At 37.0% G+C, this 24,941-nt stretch overlaps 1 protein-coding gene across 1 annotated transcript in view; it reads left to right on the forward strand.

The window, feature by feature from the left end:
- The first annotated feature begins 617 nt into the window (after positions 1 to 617).
- Positions 618 to 24,941, forward strand: part of chsy1 (chondroitin sulfate synthase 1) — a 202,172-nt gene continuing 177,848 nt past the window's right edge. The window contains exons 1-2 of the mRNA XM_056461002.1: positions 618 to 1,277; positions 16,977 to 17,472. Coding sequence (XP_056316977.1) covers positions 964 to 1,277; positions 16,977 to 17,472 — 810 coding nt within the window. The 5' untranslated portion in view covers positions 618 to 963. The remainder of the gene's footprint in view (positions 1,278 to 16,976; positions 17,473 to 24,941) is intronic.

Raw genomic sequence — 24,941 nt, forward strand, 5'->3', positions numbered from 1 at the left:
ATCTCCGAGGAATATTTCCAGTAGCTTGTTGAATCTATACCATGAAGGATTAAGGCAGTTCTGAGGGCAAAAGTGGGTCCAACCCAGTACTAGTAAGGTGTACCTAATAAAATGGCCAGTATGTGTGTGTAGTCTATATAAAAATTATCAATATTAGAACCTAATAAAACCCAAATAAACTATTTAATTATTCACATGAGATTATATGTAGTTTAAATTCACATCAATACCTTTTCTTTCTTAGACCCTTTGTTTCCAATAATGTAATGAAATCTAAAATAGAGATGTAATCAATTAAAATTAATCAAAATAATTAAACTGAACTCAATTCATAACTTTTATTGTCTCCATAAAAGGAGAATTAAGAAGATTAACGTGACACACAATTATATAAATAATAACAATGCACATGTAAACACACACACGCACAAAGTAAACAATATATATGATCCTGAATAAAAGCGTCGCGTTGAATCTTTCAAATGAACGCGGAGGGAAAAAGACGCAACGCTTTCCCCGTGCTAGAAACGTCAGCACCTAACCGTGCGCAACCGCTTTCCTCAGCCAATCAGAATCGAGCTACGGCGCCTCCAGCGTGTCAAAAACCCTCGACGTAGATCCGCGTCGCCGCAGACGCGTTTCAAGCACTCGCGCTCACTCACAATGGCGAGAGAGTCTCGAGAATGAGGATGCAGCCGCACTTCTTCCCCCAACAAACCGTTAATTACTCCTGACTTCCCACCGACTCGGGCTCGAAATCACGGAGATACCTTTACAAACCCCGCCATGGCTCTTCCGGAGCGGATAGTGTGTGATTAGATGGCAGCGGTTGGTGATTTATGGGGACCGGAGCGGTGACCATGCTCGGACCCAAACCCAGCGTTGTGGACGGGACTGCAGCAGCAGCAACGGGCGGCGTTTAATAAACAAAACTCTGACGAATTAAAGCGACTTGAAGCTGAAATGGCAGGCAGGAGTCGCAGATCGTGGTTTAGTGTGTTGCTGGGGCTGGTGGTCGGGTTTACACTGGCGTCCAGGCTCATCCTGCCCCGGGCCAGCGAGCTGAAGAAAGCGGGTCAGAAGCGGCGAGCGAGCGGCGGCGGCGCGGGAGGCTGCGGAGGCGGCGGTGGGATGATGATGATGATGAAGAAGGAGTACGGAGGGGTCTTGATGCCCGGTACCGAGAAGCCCTCAGTGCCCCAGTCTAGCAGCTTTCTGTTTGTGGGCGTCATGACCGCGCAGAAGTACCTGAATAACCGCGCCGTGGCAGCGTATAGGTAAATAACTGCACACGTATGAATGGTGACCGCCGTGATTTTAACGGTTATGACTGTTAAAGGGGCAGTTCACTCAAAGAAATGTGAACATTTACTCACTCACAAGTTTCTTTCACTGTTAAACATTGAATAGTGTGTTTTGAGGAAAGCTGGTAACCGTTAACCGTGAAGTTCCCTAAGTTAGAAGGGGAAATAAATACTGTGGAAGTCAATGGTTACAGCTTTTGAATGACAGGATTTGGATAAATAAATGCACACGTATGAATGGTGACCACCGTGATTTCGATGGTTATGATGGTTAAAGGCACAGTTCACTCAAAATATGACAATTTACTCACCCTCAAGTGGTTTTAAACATTTATGAGTTTCTTTCATCTGTTGAATACTGAAGGATGTATTGTGAAGCAAGCTGGACACCGTTAACATTAACTGTTGTGTTTTGTAGTGGGGAAAGTATACTTTGGAGGTCAATGGTTACCGGTTTGTACCTTCTATGTATCTACTCTTGTTTTCAACAAATGAAAGAAACTTAAAAAGGTTTTCAGACGTGTCGGTAGATGAAAAAACAGTACAGTGGCAGCAAACAGATGGTCAAATGGTGAATGGTGACCACCGTGATTTCAACAGTTATGATGGTTAAAGGGACAGTTCACTCAAAAATATGACAATTTACTCACCCTCAAGTGGTTTCAAACATTTATTTACAGAAGTTATTTTTATCAACAGAAGTTTCTTTCTTCTGTTGAATACTGAAGGATATATTATGAAGAAAGCTGGTAACCGTTGAGACTCTTAGGTTTTGAATGCCAGGATTTAGGTAAATAAATGCACACGTATGAATGGTGACCACTTTGATTTCGATGGTTATGATGGTTAAAGGCACAGTTCACTCAAAATATGACAATCTACTCACCCTCAAGTGGTTTTAAACATTTATGAGTTTCTTTCTTCTGTTGAATACTGAAGGATATATTGTGAAGCAAGCTGGACACCGTTAACTGTTGCGTTTCGTAGTAGGGAAAATATACTTTGGAGGTCAATGGTTACCGGTTTGTACCTTCAAAGTATCTACTTTTGTTTTCTTCAAATGAAAGAAACTTAAAAAGGTTTTCAGACGTGTCGGTAGATGAAAAAACAGTACATTGGCAGCATATAGGCAAACAGATGCATGAAATGGTGAATGGTGACCACCGTGATTTCAACAGTTATGATGGTTAAAGGGACAGTTCACTCAAAAATATGACCATTTACTCACTCTCAAGTGGTTTCAAACATTTATTTACAGAAGTTATTTTCATTAACAGAAGTTTCTTTCTTCTGTTGAATACTGAAGGATATATTATGAAGAAAGCTGGTAACCGTTGAGACCCGTAGTAGGAAAAAGATGTACTGTGGAAGTCAATGGTTACAGGTTTTCATCTTCAAAATACCTGCTTTCGTTTTCAACAGATGAAAGAAACTCCATAAAGGTTTGTGACGGGTGAGTCAATGAATTACAGATCAGTGGCAACATATAGGTAAATAAATGCACACGTATGAATGGTGACCGTCGTGATTTTAACGATTACGACCTTAACGGGACATGACCAATACTCGCCCTCAAGTTTGTTTCTTCTGTTGAACACTGAAGAATATCTTTTGAAGAAAGCTAGAAACCACTAACCACTGAGTTCCGTAAGTTACAAGGGGAAATAAATACTGTGGAAGTGAATGGTTACAGGTTTTGAATGGCAGCGTATAGGTAAATAAATGCACACGTATGAATGGTGACTGCCGTAATGTCAACGATTATGACAGTTAAAGGGACAGTTCACTCAAAAATATGACAATTTACTCACCCTCAAGTGGTTATAAACATTTATGTGGTTTTTTTCTGTTGGACACTGAAGGATATATTGTGAAAAAAGCTGGAAACTGATGTGTTTACTCCTAAATCCCCCAATATCTGTTTGATACCTAAATCAACGTAGGATATTTCATACTGCTCTAACTGCAGCCAAGAAGATTATATTTACAATATGGGATGACCCCTCATTCCCAGCAGACAAAATGTGGCTAATTGAACTAAAAAATATTGCGCTGTTAGAACGCTCTATAGCAAAAATTAACAAAGCTATACCTCAAACTGATTTTATTGAGAATTTCTTATATAATAACTAGATTAACTTAAACTCCCTGAAAGATAAATAATATTATATTAGGTGTATAAAGGTCACTTCTCACCCCAGAATTTTTCTTTTCGTGTGTATTGTTATTTATTTATTATTTTTATGTATTTATTTTAATTAAATGTAATTTTAATAATATTTTTTTTTTAATAATTTTTTCGGGGTTTTCACCTTTAATGGGCAGGGCAGTATTGACAGGAAAGCATGGGGAGCAGAGAGAGTGGAAGGATCGGCATAGGACCGCGAGGCAGGAATCGAACTCGGGTCGCCGTATGCTCCGGAGTGCATGTGTCAACGCACTCACTACACCATGGCGCCGACATTTTAATATGTTTTTAAATGTATTTTCATTTAATGCAAACCCTGGCTTGTATATAGTTGTTGCTAGCTATGTTTGTTGGCTTTGTTCTACAATAAATAAATAATCACAAAATAAAAGAAAGCTGGAAACTTAACGTTTCGTAGTAGGGAATATATACTATGGAAGTCAGCGGTTACAGGTTCGTATCTTCAAAATATCTGTTTGTTTTCAACAAATGAAAGAACTTAAAAAGGTTTTGAGACTGGTGGGCTAATAAATAACAGCACAGTGGCAGCATATAATAAACGCACACATATGAATGGTGACCACCCTGAATTCAAACGGTTAAAGGGACAGTTCACTCAAAAATGTAAACATTTACTCACCCTTAAGTTTCTTTCTTCTCTAGAACACTGAAGGATATATTATGAAGAAAGCTTTGTAACCGTTGAGATCCGTACTACGGGAAAATAAATGCTATGGAAGTCAATGGTTACAGGTTTTCATCTTCAAAATATCTACTTTTGTTTTCAACAGATGAAAGAAGTTTTGTGACTGGTGGGTCAATGAAAAACAGCACAGTGGCAGCATATAGGTCAATTAATAAATGCATATGCAGGGCTCAACAATAAGGACTACCCGATGGCCCAGGGTCAGCGTGAGAGACGCCCGGGACAGTAGACAGGATTATTACTGGCCCAAATTGTGCTGCCTTGTTACTATAGTTTAATTTGCCTGCGACTATTTGTCAATTGCGTGCAAGTACAGTCTTAGAATCGAGAAACAGTTTGTGCTACCTTCTCTGTAATGTTGTAAATACCATATTGCTTTTAGGTTCCTCTTATCTGATTAGATGTTGTAAGCACGTTATTTTTTTCTGTAGCTCGGTAACTAGTATATCGAAGAGACAGCAACATGCTTGCATCATCAAAGTCTGAGGCTAAAAGAAAGTGTCTGTTTCTAAAGTCCTGGAAATAGACCTTTACGTGGGTATAATGCAGCGAAAAAAATTAATAAAATAGATATTAAAAAAAGAGATATTAAATGAGAGACTTGCTTTATTTACCAGTTAAGTGGATCTAACTTGATTTGCATCGTAAACATTAAATAAACACATATACACTTATTTAACAACACACTTTACATGCCAATTTGCACATAACAGCTGCACATATCACGTTGTATATAGTAATAAACACGTACATACACTTGTCAATCTGTATATTTGCATTCACTACTTCTATTTTTTTTATAAATATATTTATTATCTGTTTTTTGTCCTGTCTCTGTAATCCTGTTGCACTGTAGAAGCTCTGTCATGAAAACAAATTCCTCGTATGTGTAAACATACCTGGCAATAAAGCTCTTTCTGATTCTGATTCTAAAAGTTATTAAAGGTATTATTTTTGTTTCATTAAGTCTTTTAGTTATGATACTCCCAAAATCATTCCGCATAAATCCGCAGATTGTTTACAAAATTCTGCGCAGAAATAGCTAAAAATGTATATACAGGTAGGCCCACAAGGAATCTGCGCGCGCAGATTTCCACACATTTTCAGCCCATTTATTCTGTTTATTTACTTGTGTGAATTTATATTTATTCAGTTTTTAAATTAATTTCAGGAATAATGTTGACTAATATAAAAATGTTCATTTGATTTATTTATAATACAGTTTGTACAGTAATATTTTCTGTCTTTTAGTAGAGATATTATATGAGAGACTTGCTTTGTTTACCAAATAAAGTTAATCTAATTGGATTTGCATTGTAAACATTAAATAAAAGTTAAAAATGTATGATTTTTTTTTTTCATATATTAAGTTTTTAGTAATGATACTCCCAAAATAATTCTGCATAAATTCACGGATTTTTAATAAAATGAATGTCCGCAGATTTTGTATGGCCCTACATATTAGTAATAACATACAAACGTATGATCGGTGATTACCTTGATTTTAATAGTTACAGAGATTAAACTGGATGGTAAAATTGAAATATACTCATTTTCTTGCCTTCAAGTTGTTCCAAATCTTAATGAGTTTCTTTTTTCTGTTCAACACGAAAGAAGATATTTTGAAGAAAGCTGAAAACCGTTGACTTCATTATAGGAAAACAAATACTGTGGAAGTCAGTGGTTATAGGTTCTTCAAAAATATCTTCTTTTGTGTTTGGCAGAAGAAAGTCCAACAGGCTTGTGAAAGGAGGAGTGTGAGTAAATGATGACCGAAATTGGTGAACTGTCCCTTTAAGAATGACTGATGGTTACCAGAAGTTAAACTGTTGCAGTAAAAGTAACCACTATTGGATGGTTTTGTGGCCATGACCGGTCGTACAGGTCTTCTCTCATAACATTACCCTCATATTTGATGTCATTTTGGGCTCATTTTTATTGTTGTGACTATTTTGGGTGAGGTAATGGTAAAAGGATGGAGAGACGCTGGGTTTATATTGAATCGTTTTGTCAGCTGTTTAATTACCATAACAATTAACACATTCTTGTATGTAGACTTACCATTGTAATCATTGTTTCCTTTGAATAGTTGTAAGGCGTCTTTACACAGCAGAGTTAGGGCTGCTCTGAGCCTGCTTAACATTCAATGTGATGACACAATGCCACATAATAGCCAGACTAAAATATGCCTCCTCTGACCCTCCTCAGCCCAAGGTATTAAATTATACCGCTGTCATTTCTGTGTAAATGCATTCACAGCAGCTCCGAGCTGCATTAAACCATGTCTGTGTAAAATGTGTACATTTTTAGAAAAAAAGAGTATGCAGATGTGCTGCTTTTCCATTGTTTTTCTTTGTAAATATGCACTTGATAAATATGCGTGACTATTATCCTCACACGTCGTGTCTTTTGAGTGCCACGTTTTTGTCGCCATCTAAAAATATAAAAAGAATTTCTACATTAAAAATAAAAAAGTAATTTTAGAGTAATCTAAAAAAGTAAATCTTAAAGTAATTCAACTTTTACACACAGTGCTGCTTAATGTCAGTTTCAAATCAATGGACCAATCGAAAGAACTCTTGAGACGGGGAAATCACAGCCTGATCTCACGAGAAAACGTAAGTATTTTACGTTTTGTCAGTTTAGTGGCTAATTCGTACGAATTCGTACGAGTTCAGTCGTACGAAATTGTACGATTTTTAAAAAGGAGGCGTGGCACCTAACCCCACCCCTAAACCCAACCGTCATTGGGGGATGAGCAAATCGTACTAAATTGTACGAATTAGATCGTACGAATTAGCCACTAAATCAAAAAGTTACGAATTGGCGTGAGATTGTGTTGGAAATCATTGCAAGCTTTTGTTTGCAGTTGCACGTTTCATGAAAACTGTTTGATTTGACAACATGGCTGAGGAGGCTATTTATTTATTTTTAAGTGTATTTAATATGTTTTTTATAATTAAATTAAATTAAGTATAAATCTTCCTGAGCACTGTATTTTTAGTTGATTTCTGTTTGAACGGGCCCTTGAGACTGAATTAGGCTATGTGTATAAGTTGATTACTTCTGTAAAGTTTTAAAGGGACAGTTCCCTCCAAATTTTGTATATTGTTCCAAATCTGTTTGAGTTTCGTCTGTTGAACACAGGAATGTTGGAAAAGCAGAATGTGTATTCCGATGTTTTATGTTTCCATTGGTTTTCCATGTAAACATGCACTTGATGCACTGTAAAACCCAACAGTCAACTTTATCAAATGAGATGAGTGTAGGTAACTCAAAATTGACTGAAAGTTAATTCGACTCATTCGAAAAGAGTTTTGAACTCAGTGTTGAAGGTGATGAGTTAATTAAATACCTCATTACGTCAACTTAAATTGAGCAAGTTCACAGTACTCCTATAAATTAGTTTAACTCATGGTTTGTTGCAATCAGTTTCCTCAAAAGGTTTGAGTTGCCTTAACTTATTGTGTTTTACAGCACTCAGTTGGTTTGAGTTCTCTTCATTTATCTGGTTTTATTCAATTCAATTCAATTCACCTTTATTTGTATAGCGCTTATACAATGTAGATTGTGTCAAAGCAGCTCCACATAAAAGGTCACAGTTTTACTGTGCTCAAACTGCTTCGTTTACTCAAATGGATTAAGTTCACAGTACTCATTAGGATTAGTTTTTGAACTTAAATGGTTTGTTGCAATCGGTTTCATCAAACGGTTTGAGTTGGCTTAACTTATTGGGGAGTGCCCCATTTTTAATGTTATCAGACAACAATTTTTTTCTGGACAGACTTTAAATGAAATATTTTTAAATGTGAATCCATCTAAAATTTAACAATTTTTATCAAAAGGAAACCTTAAACTGTTTTAGATTTTTATCTTATATATTATCGTTATTATTTATGTATTTTACCTTGTGTATTATTTATTGCTGTTGATTACTTTTAATTGTTAGAATATTTTTATAATTAGAGAAAATTGGTGTTTATAAAACGTGGTAAAATTGATCTATTTTTATTTTTTGCCATGACATAGCCATAGTAGCTGAAATGGCAAGAAAATTAAAACTCTCTCTCTCTCTCTCTCTCTCTCTCTCTCTCTCTCTCTCTCTCTCTCTCTCTCTCTCTCTCTCTCTCTCTCTCTCTCTCTCTCTCTCTCTCTCTCTCTCTCTCTCTCTCTCTCTCTCTCTCTCTCTCTCTCTCTCTCTCTAACTTATTGGGTTTTACAGTACTCTGTTGGTTTGAGTTCTCTTTATTTATCAGGTTTTACTGTGCTAAATTTGCTTAGTTTAATCAAATGGATTAAGTTCACAGTACTCATTAGCATTAGTTTTTGAACTTAAATGATTTGTTGCAATTGGTTTTATCAAACGGTTTGAGTTGGCTTAACTTATTGGGTTTTACAGTACTCAGTTGGTTTGAGTTCTCTTCATTTATCGGGTTTTACTGTGCTAAATTTGCTTAGTTTACTCAAATAAATTAAGTTCACAGTACTCATTAGGATTAGTTTTTGAACTTAATTGGTTTGTTGAAATAAGTTTTCTCAAACGGTTTGAGTTACCTTAACTAATTGGGTTTTACAGTGTGGATATGCATGAAAATTATTTCCACATAAGTGCCGCATAAAGTTGCCATCTTTAAATAATTCTATTCTTTATTATTTTTGTAAAAATATATTGCATATAAATATTTTTTAGAATTAAATTGATTAAATATACTATTTTAAAAAAGTTGTCCTGACCACTGTCTCTCGCATTTTTAGTTGTTCTGTTTGAACGGGCCTTTCAGTGTGAATTAGGCTGTGAACAAGTTACGTTAATTATGTAAAGTTTTAAAGAGACAGTTCCCTCCAAAAAATAAAATTTGTCATGATTCACTTATTCTCCTTGTTCCAAATCTATTTGAGTTTCTTCTGTTGAACACAAGAATGTTGGAAAAGCAGAGTGTGAATTCTGATGTTTTATGTTTCCATTGTAAACACGCACTTAAGGAGTATGCATGACTATTATCCTCACATGTCATGTCTTTTGTAGCTGCTCACACCTGAATGCTGCATTTTTTTTAGTCGCCATCTTAAAATTTTTAAAGAATTTCTACATTTAAAGAAATTCTAAAAGTGATCAAAATTTGACATGCAGTGCTGCTCAATATTTCAAATCAGTGGACCAATAGGGAGAACTTGGAGGCGGGACAAGCTTTTATTTACAGTTGCATGTTGTTGGTTTGAAAGCCTCCTGAGTCCTGTAAATGGTAATTTGTTTAATTATTTTGTACTTATTACTTAATTATTCATTTTTTTTTAAATCTTTGAGTGCTGTCTCTCATTTTCAGATGTATAGATCTGTTTTAACGCACCATTGAGTGTGAATTTAGATGCGTCGTTTACTTCTATAAAGTTTTAAAGGGACAGTTTCCCCAAAACATGTCATTTCCATCATGATTTGCTCGTCCTCTTTGTTCCAAACCTGTTTGAGTTTCTTTTTAACACAACAATGTTATAAAACAGCTTCTGGCTTCCATAGTTTTTCCTTCTTTCCCATCATTTGTTTATCGTTTCATCTTGAAGAAAGAAATTCATAAATGTTTAGAGCCACTTGAATGATTAAAAGGTATGGGAAGTTTTGGGAGAGATTTTTGTGTGAACTGTCCCCTTAATTTGGATCTTGTTCAAACAATGTCAAAGCCTTCACTAAATTTTTCTTGTGTTTTTGATTTACACGTTAGCCAAATGCTATTTTTAACACGTACTGCTAAAATAATGCCATGTTATTTTGGTGGTGATTGTGTTTACTAAAGTGAATCACATCAAGGACTTGATCAGGGTTATGCTGAATCATTTATTTCGACTGTCTAAAACTTTTACGTGTCCTATACACACTTGGTTTCCTCCAAGATATCATATTATTAAGGCAATGTTCGCTCTGTTTAGTCATAGTAATTTAATACAGAATCTTCCTTCAGGATCTTCCTCTCAATTTGAAATGGCACATACAGGTTTACCGCACTATTATTGTAGGAATAGTGTTTGCATGGTCCTTGTGTTAATGCTGTGGTGGTTACCATGGTAATTTGTGCAGGGATGGAGAAGTTGTGCTGATGCAAGCGTTTATGTCATACGTTTAATCAGCAGTATTTCCTTGGAAGAGAGGTTTCTCGAGGTGAATTGCCAGGGTTTAGCCTTGGTGGAAAAAACCAGAGCATCACAGGAGTGTTTATGAAGGACGCTTCTGAATTTCCTACAATTAAGTGCTTATCGTTTAATACTGGAGATGTTTAAAGGGCTTCGATTTTGGCCTTTTAACAAGATGTAAATGAAGTCTTTTGGGCCTTCAGAATGTGTTTGAGAAGTTTCAGCTCAAAATGCCTATCAGATCATTTATTACACCCTAATAAAAATGTCTGTTTTGGGCTGGGGGGAATTGTAGTTGTGCCTTTAAATGTAAATGAGCTGGTTTGCCCTGCCCACTCTTGGGACATTTCGTTTCATAGAAGGAAAACCAGGGTTGGATGTCTAGAGCAGTATTTCCCAACCCTGTTCCTGAAGGCACACCAACAGAACACATTTTCAAGCTCTCCCTAATCCAACACACCTGAATCAACTTATCATAACATCAGAAGAGACTCCAACACCTGAAGTGAATGGGTGAGATAAGGGAGACATCCAAAATATGTTCTGTTGGTGTGCCTCCAGGAACAGGGTTGGGAAACACCGGTCTAGATAAACAGCAAAATGACAGACAGCAACTGAGGCCATGTCCACTTTTACATGGGTATTTTAATGAACAGAGTTTGACTTGATTTTGAATTTAAAGGTTTGTAAGTTTGACAGTCAGTTGTTGAACTTTGCATTGCACGCCTGGTTCAAAACGCACGCAAGCACAGGTTGCCAGATTGATGACACCAACAGTAGTGTTACTAATTATTGAGCCTAAAGGCTGATTTAATGCTGATTTAAGTCATGTTCTAAATGAAAGCAACGGCACGCGATAGAAGGAATATTTACCATATTAACCCTTTAACTACCCCACCAAGAAAAAAATGTTTGGATTGGATTTCTTAATTTCTAATGTCGCTAGTTAACACACTCAATGCATTTTTTTTTCAACATATGTCAGTTTATAGTAAAAGTACCGGACTTAAAACATATACTATGAAAAATCTGAAAATATAAAACATTTTTGAATACTAAATCAGTAACAATTTTTTGAAGTATGCCATCAAATACTTCAGATTTTCATTTAAGATGTTTTCTTCTTTTTTTAAATGTTAAATTTTTAATTTTTTTATAATAAAACCACAGTCAAGCATAGAAGTGCAACAAGATTGTGTGTGTGTGTGTTTTTGTAAACCAACAATACTGTTTGTAAGCCATTATTTAAAACAGTCGTCTTTAAATGACTTAAACAGTCATTATTTAAAGCAGTAAAAACATGGTCAACCATTTGGTAAAGGGGCAGTCAAATGGTTAAAGGAAGTTTTGGTCCTAACAAACATCTGAAATGTATATTATAGAAACGGCTTTTATTTCTTGCAGCTGAACAACAGGACAAACTGACAATAATCCTCTCAGATACAGCTCATGTGCTTTATTCAGTGTTTAATGCTAATAATGTGAGTTTGAATGGCATTTTACATGACGTTTATTGCCATAATACTGAAAACAGCAGCAGATAGTTCACCTCAGATCTTGAACATAAAATAAACCATTTGAAATTGAACTTTGAACTAAACACAAATGAGTGATTCAGCATCTACATTTAATAATGTTAAAGAGGTTAAATATGTATAAATTAGATTATAAAACTTACCATTTTGTTGAAGTGCAGTGAGTGCACTATTCTGTGCTTCTGAATGGCTGTATTTAAATTTCTGTCACGTTCAGAGGATATGTAGAGGATTCGGGGGATATATAGAGATCCAATATCTTTCATATTGAAATGGTTTGAGGCCACACTTGCGCATTCTGCGTGAAACAGACCACTACCAAGGTAGCTCTCAAGCTCCACTTGCACAAATGTGCGCATGCGCGAATGAATGATTCACTCCACGAGTCATACAAAAGATTTGTTCAAAATGAACGAATCGTACAAGATCGACCCATCACTACACGCGACATGAGGAACATGCAGTGCCGGTGTGTCGAGAAATCTTAACTTCCTGGACAAATCTGACTATAGTTATGACACGCGAGAACTACTGTGTTCTCACGGGTGCTGTCTATTGCACAGATGCTTTTGACATATACCTTATTATTTGCACATGTTATTTTAATAGCAATACCGGTCTTTTCATGAGCTGCAATATTAGTGCAATCTTATTCAGTGCAAGCCCTTTAGTGATGGTGTACGTGGTGTTAAATTTTACATATAGCTGCACGGCTGACAGCATCTGGCGATTTAAATGAAGGATTAAACAGAAACTCTCGTGCTTAAAATGTGTAGATGTGGCAAACAGTTACCTGAAAATGCCGTCCCTACAGTGAATGTTTTAGTTATTTTCATAGTGGACTTGAAGCCAATGGAAGTCTTTATCCACTCTTAGACAAGCGTAGATGGTGGATTAACATTCACCACATGATCAGTAATCAAATGAGCCATTATTAGTAGCTTTAGGTGGTTTCTAAAACTAAATCTGTCAGCTTTGTTTTCCTTCTCTTGTCTTCAGCGCTTTACATTTTCGTGGTTGTAGCTCCGTCATCTGAAGACAGAAGGCATTGACTGAGTGATTGACAGCTGATTTTAACCAATCCATTTGCGTTCAGTTATAGAGCAGTGGGCCAATAAGAAGAGCGCGAAGGCGGGGCAAGCATTGCGGGCTTTGTTTACTGCAGCAAGTTGACATGACAAGTTTTAAACTGTTCCTGAGTACTGCGTTTCAAGTGCAAAGATGCATTCTGCCTGAATGTGTCCTAAATACTTTATGAATTCATCAGTGATATCTTTATAAAATCTGAAAATATTAGCTTTCACTTGTAATACTGAAAAATATTTATTATAATCACTGAAAATGACACAGTTTTTAAATCACTCTCGCGACCCCTTGAAATTATTCTGCGACCCCCAGTTTGAGAACCACTGCCATAGGTGACCCTTAAAGAAGTGCCGTGTGCTTCTCAGAGGCTTGCGACACTGCATTTCTCTTTTAATGATCTGCATTATTTGATTTGCATGCATAAGCACAAGTCACTTAATGCATTTTTCATGCAGCAAGCTCTTGGCTCTTTGTCTTGTTTTGAATGTCACTCTGACACAGTGTCTTGATTGCAGAAGTGTGCCAGAGGTTAGCACACGTATATCTTTGGATTCCCCCTTTTCTGCAGAGAACAGGAAGTAGGGTTTTGGTAAAATTAGACGCTGGCAAGAAGAGTGGATATTATCTGAGCGAAAACACTGCAGCCTTTCCACGTGCTGACAAGCGGGACCCTCAAGTGTATTTCAGAGGCTCGCGCTCGGCTGTCCGGACTGGAATGTTGCAGCGTTAAATCATGTGCGTCTCTGAATTGATTTAGTTGCTGTTAGCGTCCTCCTGCAGGGTCACGGATGAATAAAGCGCTATCCATTTTAGCTTTGTGTTGGGCTCTGCATTTAGTAATTCCATCAGGTTTCTGTTTTAAAACCATGTGAATCATCCTAATGCTTCTCCTTCCTCCTTTTAATATTTCATCTTGTTATAATAACTTCTGTCATTATGTCTACTTCAAAGTCTTCAGTTGCTTGTGTCGGTTTATTCTGAAAGCCATGTAACTTGGGTTGGTTGGTTTGTTTGTTTGTTTTAAATGATCATTAGCTTTTTCCATCCACCTGTTTTTATGCACATTTTTGAATATAAAATTTTCTTGTTAAATTTTTTTCATCTGATAAGAAAAATTGTGCATAAACAACTATGGAAACCTATTTACTGACATGTCATGAAAATAAATAAATAAATAATAAAATATACCAGTAAATAATCCAAAAATTTGGGGTCAATTTTTTTTTTCATGTTTTGTTTTTTAAATAAAATTCTGTTCATCGAGGCAGCATTTATTAAATATGAAAAAAATGTTAAATTGTTAAATATTAATAATAATAATAATAATAATAAATATATTAATAATAATAATAATAATATATTATATTAATTATTTTTTTAAAACTGATTTCTTATTGGATGTAGTTTAAAATAAAATGATTACTCCAGTCATTATTGCTTTTATTACGATTACCATTAATAATAAAAAAAATAAATAGTAATAATAATAATAATTAATATTAGAGTGATTTCTGAAGGATCATGTGACTAAAAACTGGAGTAATGAAGCTGAAAATTCATCATTAAAATCACTGGAATACATGATTAAATTAAATGATAAAATACTTTTGAACAGTTATTTAATAGTGCAATAACATTTCACAAGGTGACACGGTGGTGCCTCACAGCAAGAAGGTCGCTGGGTCGAGCCCTGGCTGGGTCAGTTGGCATTTCTGTGTGGAGTTTGCATGTTCTCCGTGTTGGTGTGGGTTTCCTCCGGGTGCTCCGGTTACCCCCACAAGTCCAAAGACATGTGGTACAGGTGAATTGGGTAAGCTAAAATTGTCCGTAGTGTATGAGTGTGAATGAGTGTGTATGGATGTTTCCCAGTGATGGGTTGCAGCTGGAAGGGCATCCACTGCATAAAACATATGCTGGATAAGTTGGCGGTTCATTCCACTGTGGCGACCCTAGATTAATAAAGGGACTATGCCAAAAAGAAAATAAATGAATGAACATTTCACGATTTTACAATTTGTGCTGTATTATTGATGAAATGCAGTCTTGGTAAGCAGGAGAAGCTTATTTTAAAACATTTCAAAATCCTACTGACCCCAAACTTTTGACCGGTAGTGTGTATATAGAATTTATTATTATATATATATGTTTTAAACTTGTGCACATAACCAATATATACAGAGCAATTGCAATTGGCTTTTCTGTCGAAACTAAACAAAAAAAAAGTATACACTTAACTATGCAATTTCATAATAAATCAACATAATAATATAAATAACTATAATAATAACTAATATTTTTAACCACAATGTTTTGTTTTGTCTTAAGCTAATCATTTGCTTGACTAAAGCTAAACAAACTAAAGATGGTAGAGAATTTATAGGTTTTATACAAATATGTATTTTTTACTATATTAGTATTTTCTCTGAATTCAATCGAACATTAGAAACCCAACTGTCAGCATATTTTGCTTTAGATATGGAGCAATTATTATCATTACAATTATTATTATTGTCAGTATTTTTAAGAATACATTTTTTTTAAGTCACAAAATCAAAAACTTGTTTATGTCTAGGCATGGGACGATAACCATTTTCAAGGTATACTGTGGTTTGGAAAAGTCAAGGTTTAAAACCGCCAACATTTTCTGTAATTCCGTTCCTAAGGTATGGGTAAGATTTATTTACTTTTTTGTTTTGTTTTTTTGGGACAACAGTATTTTTAGCAAAATAAATACCCAAAAATGCCGTATTTAATTGTAAAGAAATCTGTGTTTTTGAAACTAATGAAGATAGCAGAAGTCAATGATTCATTTTCATTATATAGCCTGAAATGTTTACTGCTCCAAAATATTATAAATCTTTAAAAATATATAATATATTGTGTTTAAAAGGGAAAAGGTTTTTTACCTAGATGTTTAAAAAGAGTATTTTTTTTTTTTAGAGCAGTGAGCTCAACACCGTGAAACCGTGATATTTTTATCCAAAGTTATCATACCATCAGAATCTTATACCAGCCTATGCCTAGTTATGTCCATTTTTCCAGAATCTAGTGATTTAAAACGGTTATAAAATTTGACCAGAATCAGAAAGAGATTTGGTGCCAGGTGTGTTTACACATATGAGGAATTGGTCTTTGTGACAGAAGTGTTCAGAGTAACAAAATGAAACACCGATAATAAAGCAATTAAAAAAATAAGCGAATAAGGAACACAAAAAATGTACAAATACGCAAATGTTTGTACAGGTGTATTAAAGATGCAGTGACCTACAGTTAATGTGATGTACCATTTTGCCTGCGATCAGTCAATCAATAATTAGGATCTATTAAGTTTAAGCGTCTCCATCTAATGTAATGTGTATTTATATAGCGCATTTACACTCTGAGCACTTCATAAGCATGAGGGTGAGGGGTCTCTCCACATCACCAATGTGCAGCATCCACTTGGATAATGCAACTGCAGCCACAGGACAACGGCGCAAGTGCTTCACCACACACACAGCTATAGGTGGAGTGGAGAGACAGTGATGGAGCCAATTCAGTGGATAATTTGGGGGCCATGATGAGTGGAGTTCAATGGAGGAACTTTGGGCAGTACACCGGGGTTACACCCTTACTGTTCTCGAGTAGTGCCGTGGCATCTTTAATGATCACAGAGAGTCAGGATCTCAGTTTAATGTCTCGTCCGAAAGACACCGCTCACTGACAGTATGGTGTCCCCTGTCCCCAGTATGTGGTCTCCCATCCATGCACTGACCAGGCTCAGCTCTGCTTTGCTTCAGAGAGTAACCAGTCTTGGGCTGCAGGGTTGATATGGCTGTGGCATGTAGTAATGCTCACAAACATATTTTCTACATGTTTAATTTTACGCATGCCTATTTTGTTAAATAAGTACTTTAGATTATTAATGTACATTAAACCTTATTGGCGTTCTGTATAAACAGCAAAGTCAGAGTTTCATCATATAGGGAACCTGTTTCTTACTGTGCATATGATAGTAAACACGGTAAATGTATGATTTTCTCCTCTATTTCCAGGACCTGGGCCAAGACCATCCCGGGCAAGGTGGAGTTTTTCTCCAGCGAGGGCTCTGATACCACCATCCCCATCCCTATTGTGGCTCTGAAGAACGTAGACGACTCGTATCCTCCACAGAAGAAGTCCTTCATGATGCTCAAATACATGCATGACCACTATTTGGACCAGTTTGAGTGGTTCATGCGAGCCGACGACGACGTCTACATCAAAAGCGAAAAGCTGGAGAGTTTCCTAAGGAGTCTCAACAGCAGCGAGGCTATTTTCCTGGGCCAGACGGGCATGGGAGCCCGCGACGAACTGGGCAAACTGGCGCTGGAGCCGGGGGAGAACTTCTGCATGGGCGGCCCTGGTGTTATTATGAGCCGCGAGGTGCTGCGCAGGATGGTTCCCCACATCCGCCAGTGCCTGCAGGAGATGTACACCACCCATGAGGACGTGGAGGTGGGCCGCTGCGTGCGCAGATTCGCCGGAGTGCAGTGCGTCTGGTCCTATGAGGTAAGAGCAGATTGAGATTTGCTTTGTTTGTTGGGTGTGATGTAGGACTGTGTAATAAATGGTTTCAGCATTGACGTTGCAATGTATGTAATGGCAAAGACTATAGATATGTCACTCGTGTAGTTTTGAATGGGGAAAAGTATAAGGGTCAATATGGTGAATGAAACCCGCCTTCTAGTATTGGAGCCAATCATTTCTTGCTATAAACTGATCATTCTTCAGGGGAGAGGCTTGTGTTTTTATTAGTTTCTGCAGATTTTGTGTGATTCACACGTTTAGAAATGAAACTAAGGAGACAGTTGTTGTCTAATTTTATTGGTGATATGAAATTTAATCAAGCTTGGCAAGCAATTTTGGAGAATTTGATGTTTCCCTCAAACAGAATCCCAGAGCATACTGGCCAAGAGGCATTTCAAAGATGGCCGCAGATAGAAATAACTTGCCTTAGAGGGTCTTTGGTAATAGTCACATTACAGGAAGTTCAAAGTTGAGTCTGGGTTATAGTTGATCAGAAGCAGCAGTTAAGATCACATGAGATTTGTCTCTCTGAAGCCTAACTTTGTCACTGTGAAAAATAGTGAATGGGTGCAATCCAAATTGCATACACTATCAAAAATCCAGAGTTCCACACAATTCATCCATTCTGTGTCAACACAAAGCCATTAAGTTTATATAACAAGTTTAAGTGGGTTGGACATAAAACAATTAAGTTGCACCCCCCCCCCCCCCCCCAAAATCTCAAGAATTGTGTTTCAGCTCATTTTAGATAAGAAGTTTTGAAGAAGCAGCAAATATCTTTTTGACTTTTCTTGCACTGTAAAAAATGCTGCGTTCCACACAAATTGATTAAGTTAACTTAGGGTGTACTCACACTAGGCTATCCAAACCGTGCCCAGGCACATTTGACCCCCATTTCCCTGCTTGTTTGACAAGTGTGAGTGCTCAGAATCGGGCCAGGCGTGGTTCAGTTGGCTGACCCTGGCCGGGGTGGAAGAGGTGTGAGCGTCATTTCTGAGCGTCAAAAGTGGTGGATCTGTTCAGTAAAAGATTTGACTGTGTCACCGCATATCAAACGGCTTAAAATAATACAAAATAGTACAACTTAAGTGATCTCCATTGTACGGCGTGAGAGCACTACTCTTCTTCTAAACTGAACTGTCGCGTCATTGAGCGTGCTCGGGCTGCAAAAAATGCTATGTGAGTGCAGGCCGAGGGGTAGAGCGGAGGGCGCATGGTTCAAGACAACTGTGCCTAGTGTGAGTACACTCTTAATAGTTTTTACAAGTTTAACTGGATTGCCCCCCCAAAAAACTTAAGAATTGTGTTGTCAACTCATTTTAAATAAGTATTTTGAACAAGCAGCAAAATTCATTTTTGGAGTGTATACACTATTCTACTCCATTTTGTAGTATCAATAGTATTTGTTGTGCAGTGCAGAGATTAATTGTATCCAAAATAAAAGTTTTGACATAAGATATGTGTTTTGTATGTATGTTAAAGTATATGAAATTCAAATTCATACATTAAATCAAAACTAGAAAACTTTTTTTTTGCATAGATGTTTAAAGGGCCCTGAACCCCCCCAACCCCCCCTCGGTCTCACCAGGGTGTTTTCACGCCTCTAGCTTGAGGAAAGTCAAGAAAGTGGGTGAGTCCTTTGTTTAAGTGGCGAGTGGCGAAAGAGTGAAGGGTTTGCAAATAAGGGGAGTTTCAGTATGTGCACACGCTAATTTTCACAGAGGCAACACCAACAGGGGAGATAGACAGTGATTCGGGGAAATTCTGAGAGCTGTGTGGAAGTGGAGGATTTTTTTGAGTCTATTGACCTTATTCTCCGCGGACAAGCAGGCGCAGCCATTTGAATCATTTTGGCTCAAAACTTCCGGTCTCATTCACTTCCATTCATTTTTAAACTTTAAAAACAGCTCGTTTTGCTGCTTGGTGTTGCAAACTGATATTTTTTTAGTATATTATTCTACTTTGTCTGTATTTTAGTGCAAACACTTGTTTGTAGAGCAAGTAGTTTGACCGTTTTTTGACGTTTATTATTCCTAGTCATTTCTCCCATAGGCAACTGAATCGGAATTTCTAAAACAATCGCAAAAACGCGCGCACTTCCGCATTGAAGAATAAGGTCAATAATATTGTAGTAATATTACTACACCTAACCCTAACCCTAACTTAGTAACTAAATCATTTTGATTAAGGTCTGTCTTTAAAAACTGAGAGTACTGCTGACGATACAACAAACTTTGCCATCTGAGTAAACATAAACAAAGAACATTGATCACACACTTACCAAATCCGTAGAGACAGGAGCTGTCTTTTTTTAAAAGAAAACGAGTGGCAAATCCTGATTTCACCATTTCCAGATTCGAAAAGCTCTCGGGTGAAAAAATATTCCTTACAAACATATTTTAGTTGTGTGTTAGCAGACCACTGTAAGGTCGCGGGGAAATGGAAACAAAACCTTCACTGTGGCATATTAATAAACGCAACACTGATGACCCATGTCTCCAAACAATTCTTCTACTTGTTTTAATTATGGTTGGAAACACAAAGTGGCCTCTCTCTTAACACTTTAACTGGTAAAAAGCATCTTTGAAACTAGGGGTGGGCGGTACACCGGTGTCATAGTCATCACCGGTGTGACATTGCGCCACGACATGGATTTTCTAATAGCGTCAATACCGTAATAAATCAATTATGCACCTTAAACGGCTGCATTTACATCAATAATAGCTAATTCTAAATAATAAGGCATTTAATTTTCTTCAAACGTTCAGTTGTGGTCTGAATACCTGTCCTTATACTACAGGGCTCGAAATTGCAACCATTATGGTCGCATGAGCGCCCGAAATGTAATCTATGCGCCCTCATAATATATTTGGGAGCATTTGTGCGACTGAATATAATGGTTGTAGTGCAATCTGATTTTATTTTCTCTATAAACTTGCTGAATCGCTCTACCCTGCTGCTGTATTGGTTCATATTAGCTGTCAGTCACTCAACGCTTCCCGCTATCAGATAACAGGGAGCTTTTGTTACTGCAGGAAATGCAAACGGCTGAAGAGTGATAAGTGCACAGGTTTGCAAACCTCACCTAAAGTTATAATAATAATAATAATGGCGCGATCATGACATGAGGTAAATGTTGATCCGCCAGCTGAGATCAATCGAGTGTTTTCGGAGAAGGTGCCTGAATCTCGATGCGTTGCATTCACCGCGTGTTCAGTGCAAATGTCCGCTAAATATAAAGTCTAACACTGTAGACATCATCGCCAAAGAAACTCGCCTTTACTAAGTTTACACTGAAACTATAGCTCATAACAAAGAGCGGTATTGCGCCGGTGGTCATCATGAGAATCCTGCTCTGTCTGCTCATAAATTGGTGCGGCTGACTCGCTTGCTTTATTCCAGAAACACAGAGAAATGAAGATCAGCTCATAACGAGACTGAGCATTTACAATGACCCAAACCAAAACTTTTAAAGAGTGATAGAAGTGAGACTTTCTTTTGTCTGTTCTTCCTTGAGATGTATATTATCTTGCTATTTAAAGTAATACCATGATATTATACCGTCACCGTTCAAAAGATGAAAAATACCGTGATATTAATTTTAGGTCGTATCGCCCACCTCTATTTGAAACTATATCATGCATATTAATGAAGCTGCATCTACTTCACAATAGAGCGCGCTGATTGGTTCAAACCAAGTCTTTCTCATGAATTAATGAATAGATGTGCTGAAACCTCAGTGACGTCAATCTTCATGCTGGAATTTGCTCCAAACAATGCAAAAACAACCAATTTTCACCTATTAGCTAAATATATGTGTCCTAATAGTGTGTTTAGCAGCGTGGGACATGTATATATGACTGTCAACATCTCAAATGTGTTTTGGTGTGTCGTGACCCTTTTAAATTTATATTTAATTTGTCCAGAGTCAATCATGCAACAGCCATCGATATTTTATGTAGATTTTAAAATCATTCCAGTCCAATTGATTCTGAACCGATCTATTGAAGTGATCTGGTGAAAGTGTATTCACATCACAATGTGTTTAAATTACAATGTCAGGTTTTTTTTCCAATATTGTGCAGTGCTAGCGTAATTAGCATTACACCTGTTTTTGGTCTTGCGTAATTACAGGGCCAACCTGAGGCGATCACGTGACCACAGATAGAGCCTTGACATAATTATTAGTGTGGTTTATTTCCTGCAGCTCAGTCTCAAGCTTTATAATGCATATTGTTCGCAAAATCGGCCTCTTCATTGAACTCTCAGAGCTGCAATTTTCGGGGTACTGAAATTATAGGTTGGAAGCGAAGTGGAGAATGGCTGCACTCTTTGCACCATCAAAACTGCTTGACGGCTTTGATCCTTCAAAGGTTTTTTTTTTTTTCCCGATACCTGAGCAGGTTTTCCTGGACAATAGGGGAACGAACGCCAGGGACTGTTGCTGTAGATTAGCTGTTTTTTCAGAGCTGTAATGGAGTGACTCAGAGGATGTGAAGCGCTGGACGATGGCTCTTTGAAAGGGTGACCTCTGACCTTGGGGATATGAGTCACCGTCATCATCCTCTTGCCAATAGATGAAGTTGATGATCATGTACTGTTATGTGCCATTCCTCCATTTATTTTGTCTGTCTGTGAGCTGCTGAGAACTTTTGAAGACATCAGAATCAATGTTATGAAACTGAACATTTTATATAACTCATATAAATATTAAAGCGGTAGTTTACCAATAGAAGACACCTTGCCTGTTCATTTGCTTGAGTAAACTAACAGGAAATGTTGTTTTTTTTGGGTGAACTTTCCCTTTAAGGATCATCATTTGTTGATTTATTTTTTCATGATGTTTAAGTAATATAAGTAAAAATTTAAGTTCTAGTTCTTATTAAAATCTGTGTATTCAAATATACATACATATACATTTTTATTTGTAATATTATTTGATATAAAAAAGCAGATTTTTCTTATTTCATAAATTCTGTTACAAGCTAACACATTAACAAATGCCATATTAGTTAACATGCATACAAATATAGTGCAAATGCTGAACATTCAGGTTAATAAATAAATTAATTAACTAAATAATTGATTGACTGCTATTCCTGCATTTGTTTAGCGTTTTTCCTTATCGCAAACACAACAGCAATCTGGTTGCTGCTTTTTTCGGGGTTAATTATTGTGATATCCCGATTGCAACAGAAATACTGTAGACTGTAATGCTGTTAAGGAGATCTCTCTGTAGACTGATGGCATTTCCTGTCACGTTCAGCCTTATAATCTTAAAATATGAGCAAAATCTCCTGTTTTGTCATCACTTTAGACATTACGCTAGAGAATCATTCAAACACTAGCGTTGGTGAATTAGTAACGGCAGCTGCTGTTCTGATGTCAGCTGCAGATGTGAATGAATGGCGGAAGAAAGATTTTTAGACTTTGTGCTTGATTTTCTTTTTTATATTCACAATTATGCCGTCAAACTGTTGTATAAATGCAGTATCACACTTGTAGCAGTGCGATATGGCTGTATATCAGCACTGGTGGGACACTAACGCACGCCTCCCACCAGTGCTGATATACAACCAAATCGCACTGCTACGAGTGTGATATTGCTCATATATATATATATATATATATATATATATATATATATATATATATATATATATATATATATATATATATATATATATATATATATATATATATATATATATATATATATATATATTCAATTCACTTTTATTTGTATAGCGCTTTTACGATGTAGATTGTGTCAAAGCAGCTTCACATAAAAGGTCACAGTAAATAGGAACAGTGTAGTTCAGTTTGTAGTGTTTAAGTTCAGTTCAGTTGAGCTCAGTTCAGTGTGGTTTAATAATCACTACTGAGAGTCCAAATACTGAAGAGCAAATCCAACGATGCGCAGCTCTACAGATCCCGAACCATGCAAGCCAGTGGCGAATATATAATATATATAATTTTACCACTTGTAACCTTATCGTAATAAATTACAATTTCTTAAGAATGTGATGTATATATCGATCACCAGCGATCCAGCCTATGCAAATCGCTGGAGAACTACAATTCTACCACTGAACCTCTCTGGACAGAAATTTGAAAGATGGAGCAAATCGCTCGCTTTTTAAATGTCTAAACATCTTGTTTAATCCCGCCTCTTTTCGCAGCGTTGTACGACAGAATTTTGCACACTCAAACTCTAGTGGGACCACAGCTTAAGCAGTGGAAACACAAGCCTTATAAATGTGACCCGTACTGTACCAGTCAGTAGAAACGGGCCGTTATTGCAGACAAACAAAACCACATCGTCAGATTTCTCCAATATCGTGCAGCCCTAATGTAGTAATTTTTGTAATAGTGTAAAAAAATACAGTATTGTGTTATTATGAACATTATTTGGCACCAAAATATAATTTCCCTGAAAAGTTTTCATGCAAAAATATGATCTAATAATTAGATTTTGTGGTGAAATCTGAGCTGGACGTATTTCTCCTAAATCATCAGGTGTTTATTGTGGAAAATAGAAAAGGAAATGGGAGCAGATTATCGGTGTGGGTCTTTCTGTTCCAGTTCTGTTTTATCTGGATTTCCTCTTTTCATTTGAGTTCAGGTAGATGACATGAAGCCTCTCTTTCCCATTTTCTGCTCCTTTTGAGAGAATCTCGTTTTTTTTTTCTCTGAAATCTTCAGAAGCCTCTGCGTATGGTCTACCAAGCCTATCCGTCAAGGCAAGATTTCCTCTTTTCCATCTGCAGCAGATGAAGGAGCCACATGCGCCATTCGTCACCGTAAATGTGACATCGCTTTTCACAAATTTTGCGAAACGGAAAAATTAAAGGGTTGGAAAGTTATCAGAGGTGCTCCATGAATCTTTTTTTGGGGGCTTGTGGAATTGGAACCTCTGAGTCTTTTACGAGTGTCCCACGTGACTGGAGCTGCTGGGATTTTAATGCGCATTTGATGTGTGCTTTAATTACAGCCGTGCAGGATTAGTTGGAGACGGCACAGCTGGGCAACCTGCTATTAATGTTGCAGCATTTTGCCTCTGGCTCTTTATGGAAGCGGCCGGGACCTACTGCGCTGGAAGTCTCCAAGGGCCTCGGAAAGTGACCTCCAAACGGCAGCATTAAATACTGATATTATTATTATTATTAAGTGCCTTTTTGTTTGCAGTCGGTTTTGTCTGTGTCTCATCTGACCTCCACTTTGTTTGTTGCTAGAAGGGATACAGCTGAAGTTGTTTATATTATTTATTAAATCATTTAATCTTGTCTCTATCTAACGACTCTTCAGTCTTTTGAATCTATCAGGTAATGTCACAGCGTCAGCACACTACTTCAGTCTTTCGCTTTCACGCTTCTACTTAGTAATATTAGTGAAAACCTCAGATACCATTGGTTGGCTCCTGTTGGATGTGCACCTTTTTTACCAACCAA

The sequence above is a fragment of the Danio aesculapii genome, chromosome 7, assembly GCF_903798145.1.
Source record: "Danio aesculapii chromosome 7, fDanAes4.1, whole genome shotgun sequence".
Lineage (NCBI taxonomy): Eukaryota > Metazoa > Chordata > Actinopteri > Cypriniformes > Danionidae > Danio > Danio aesculapii.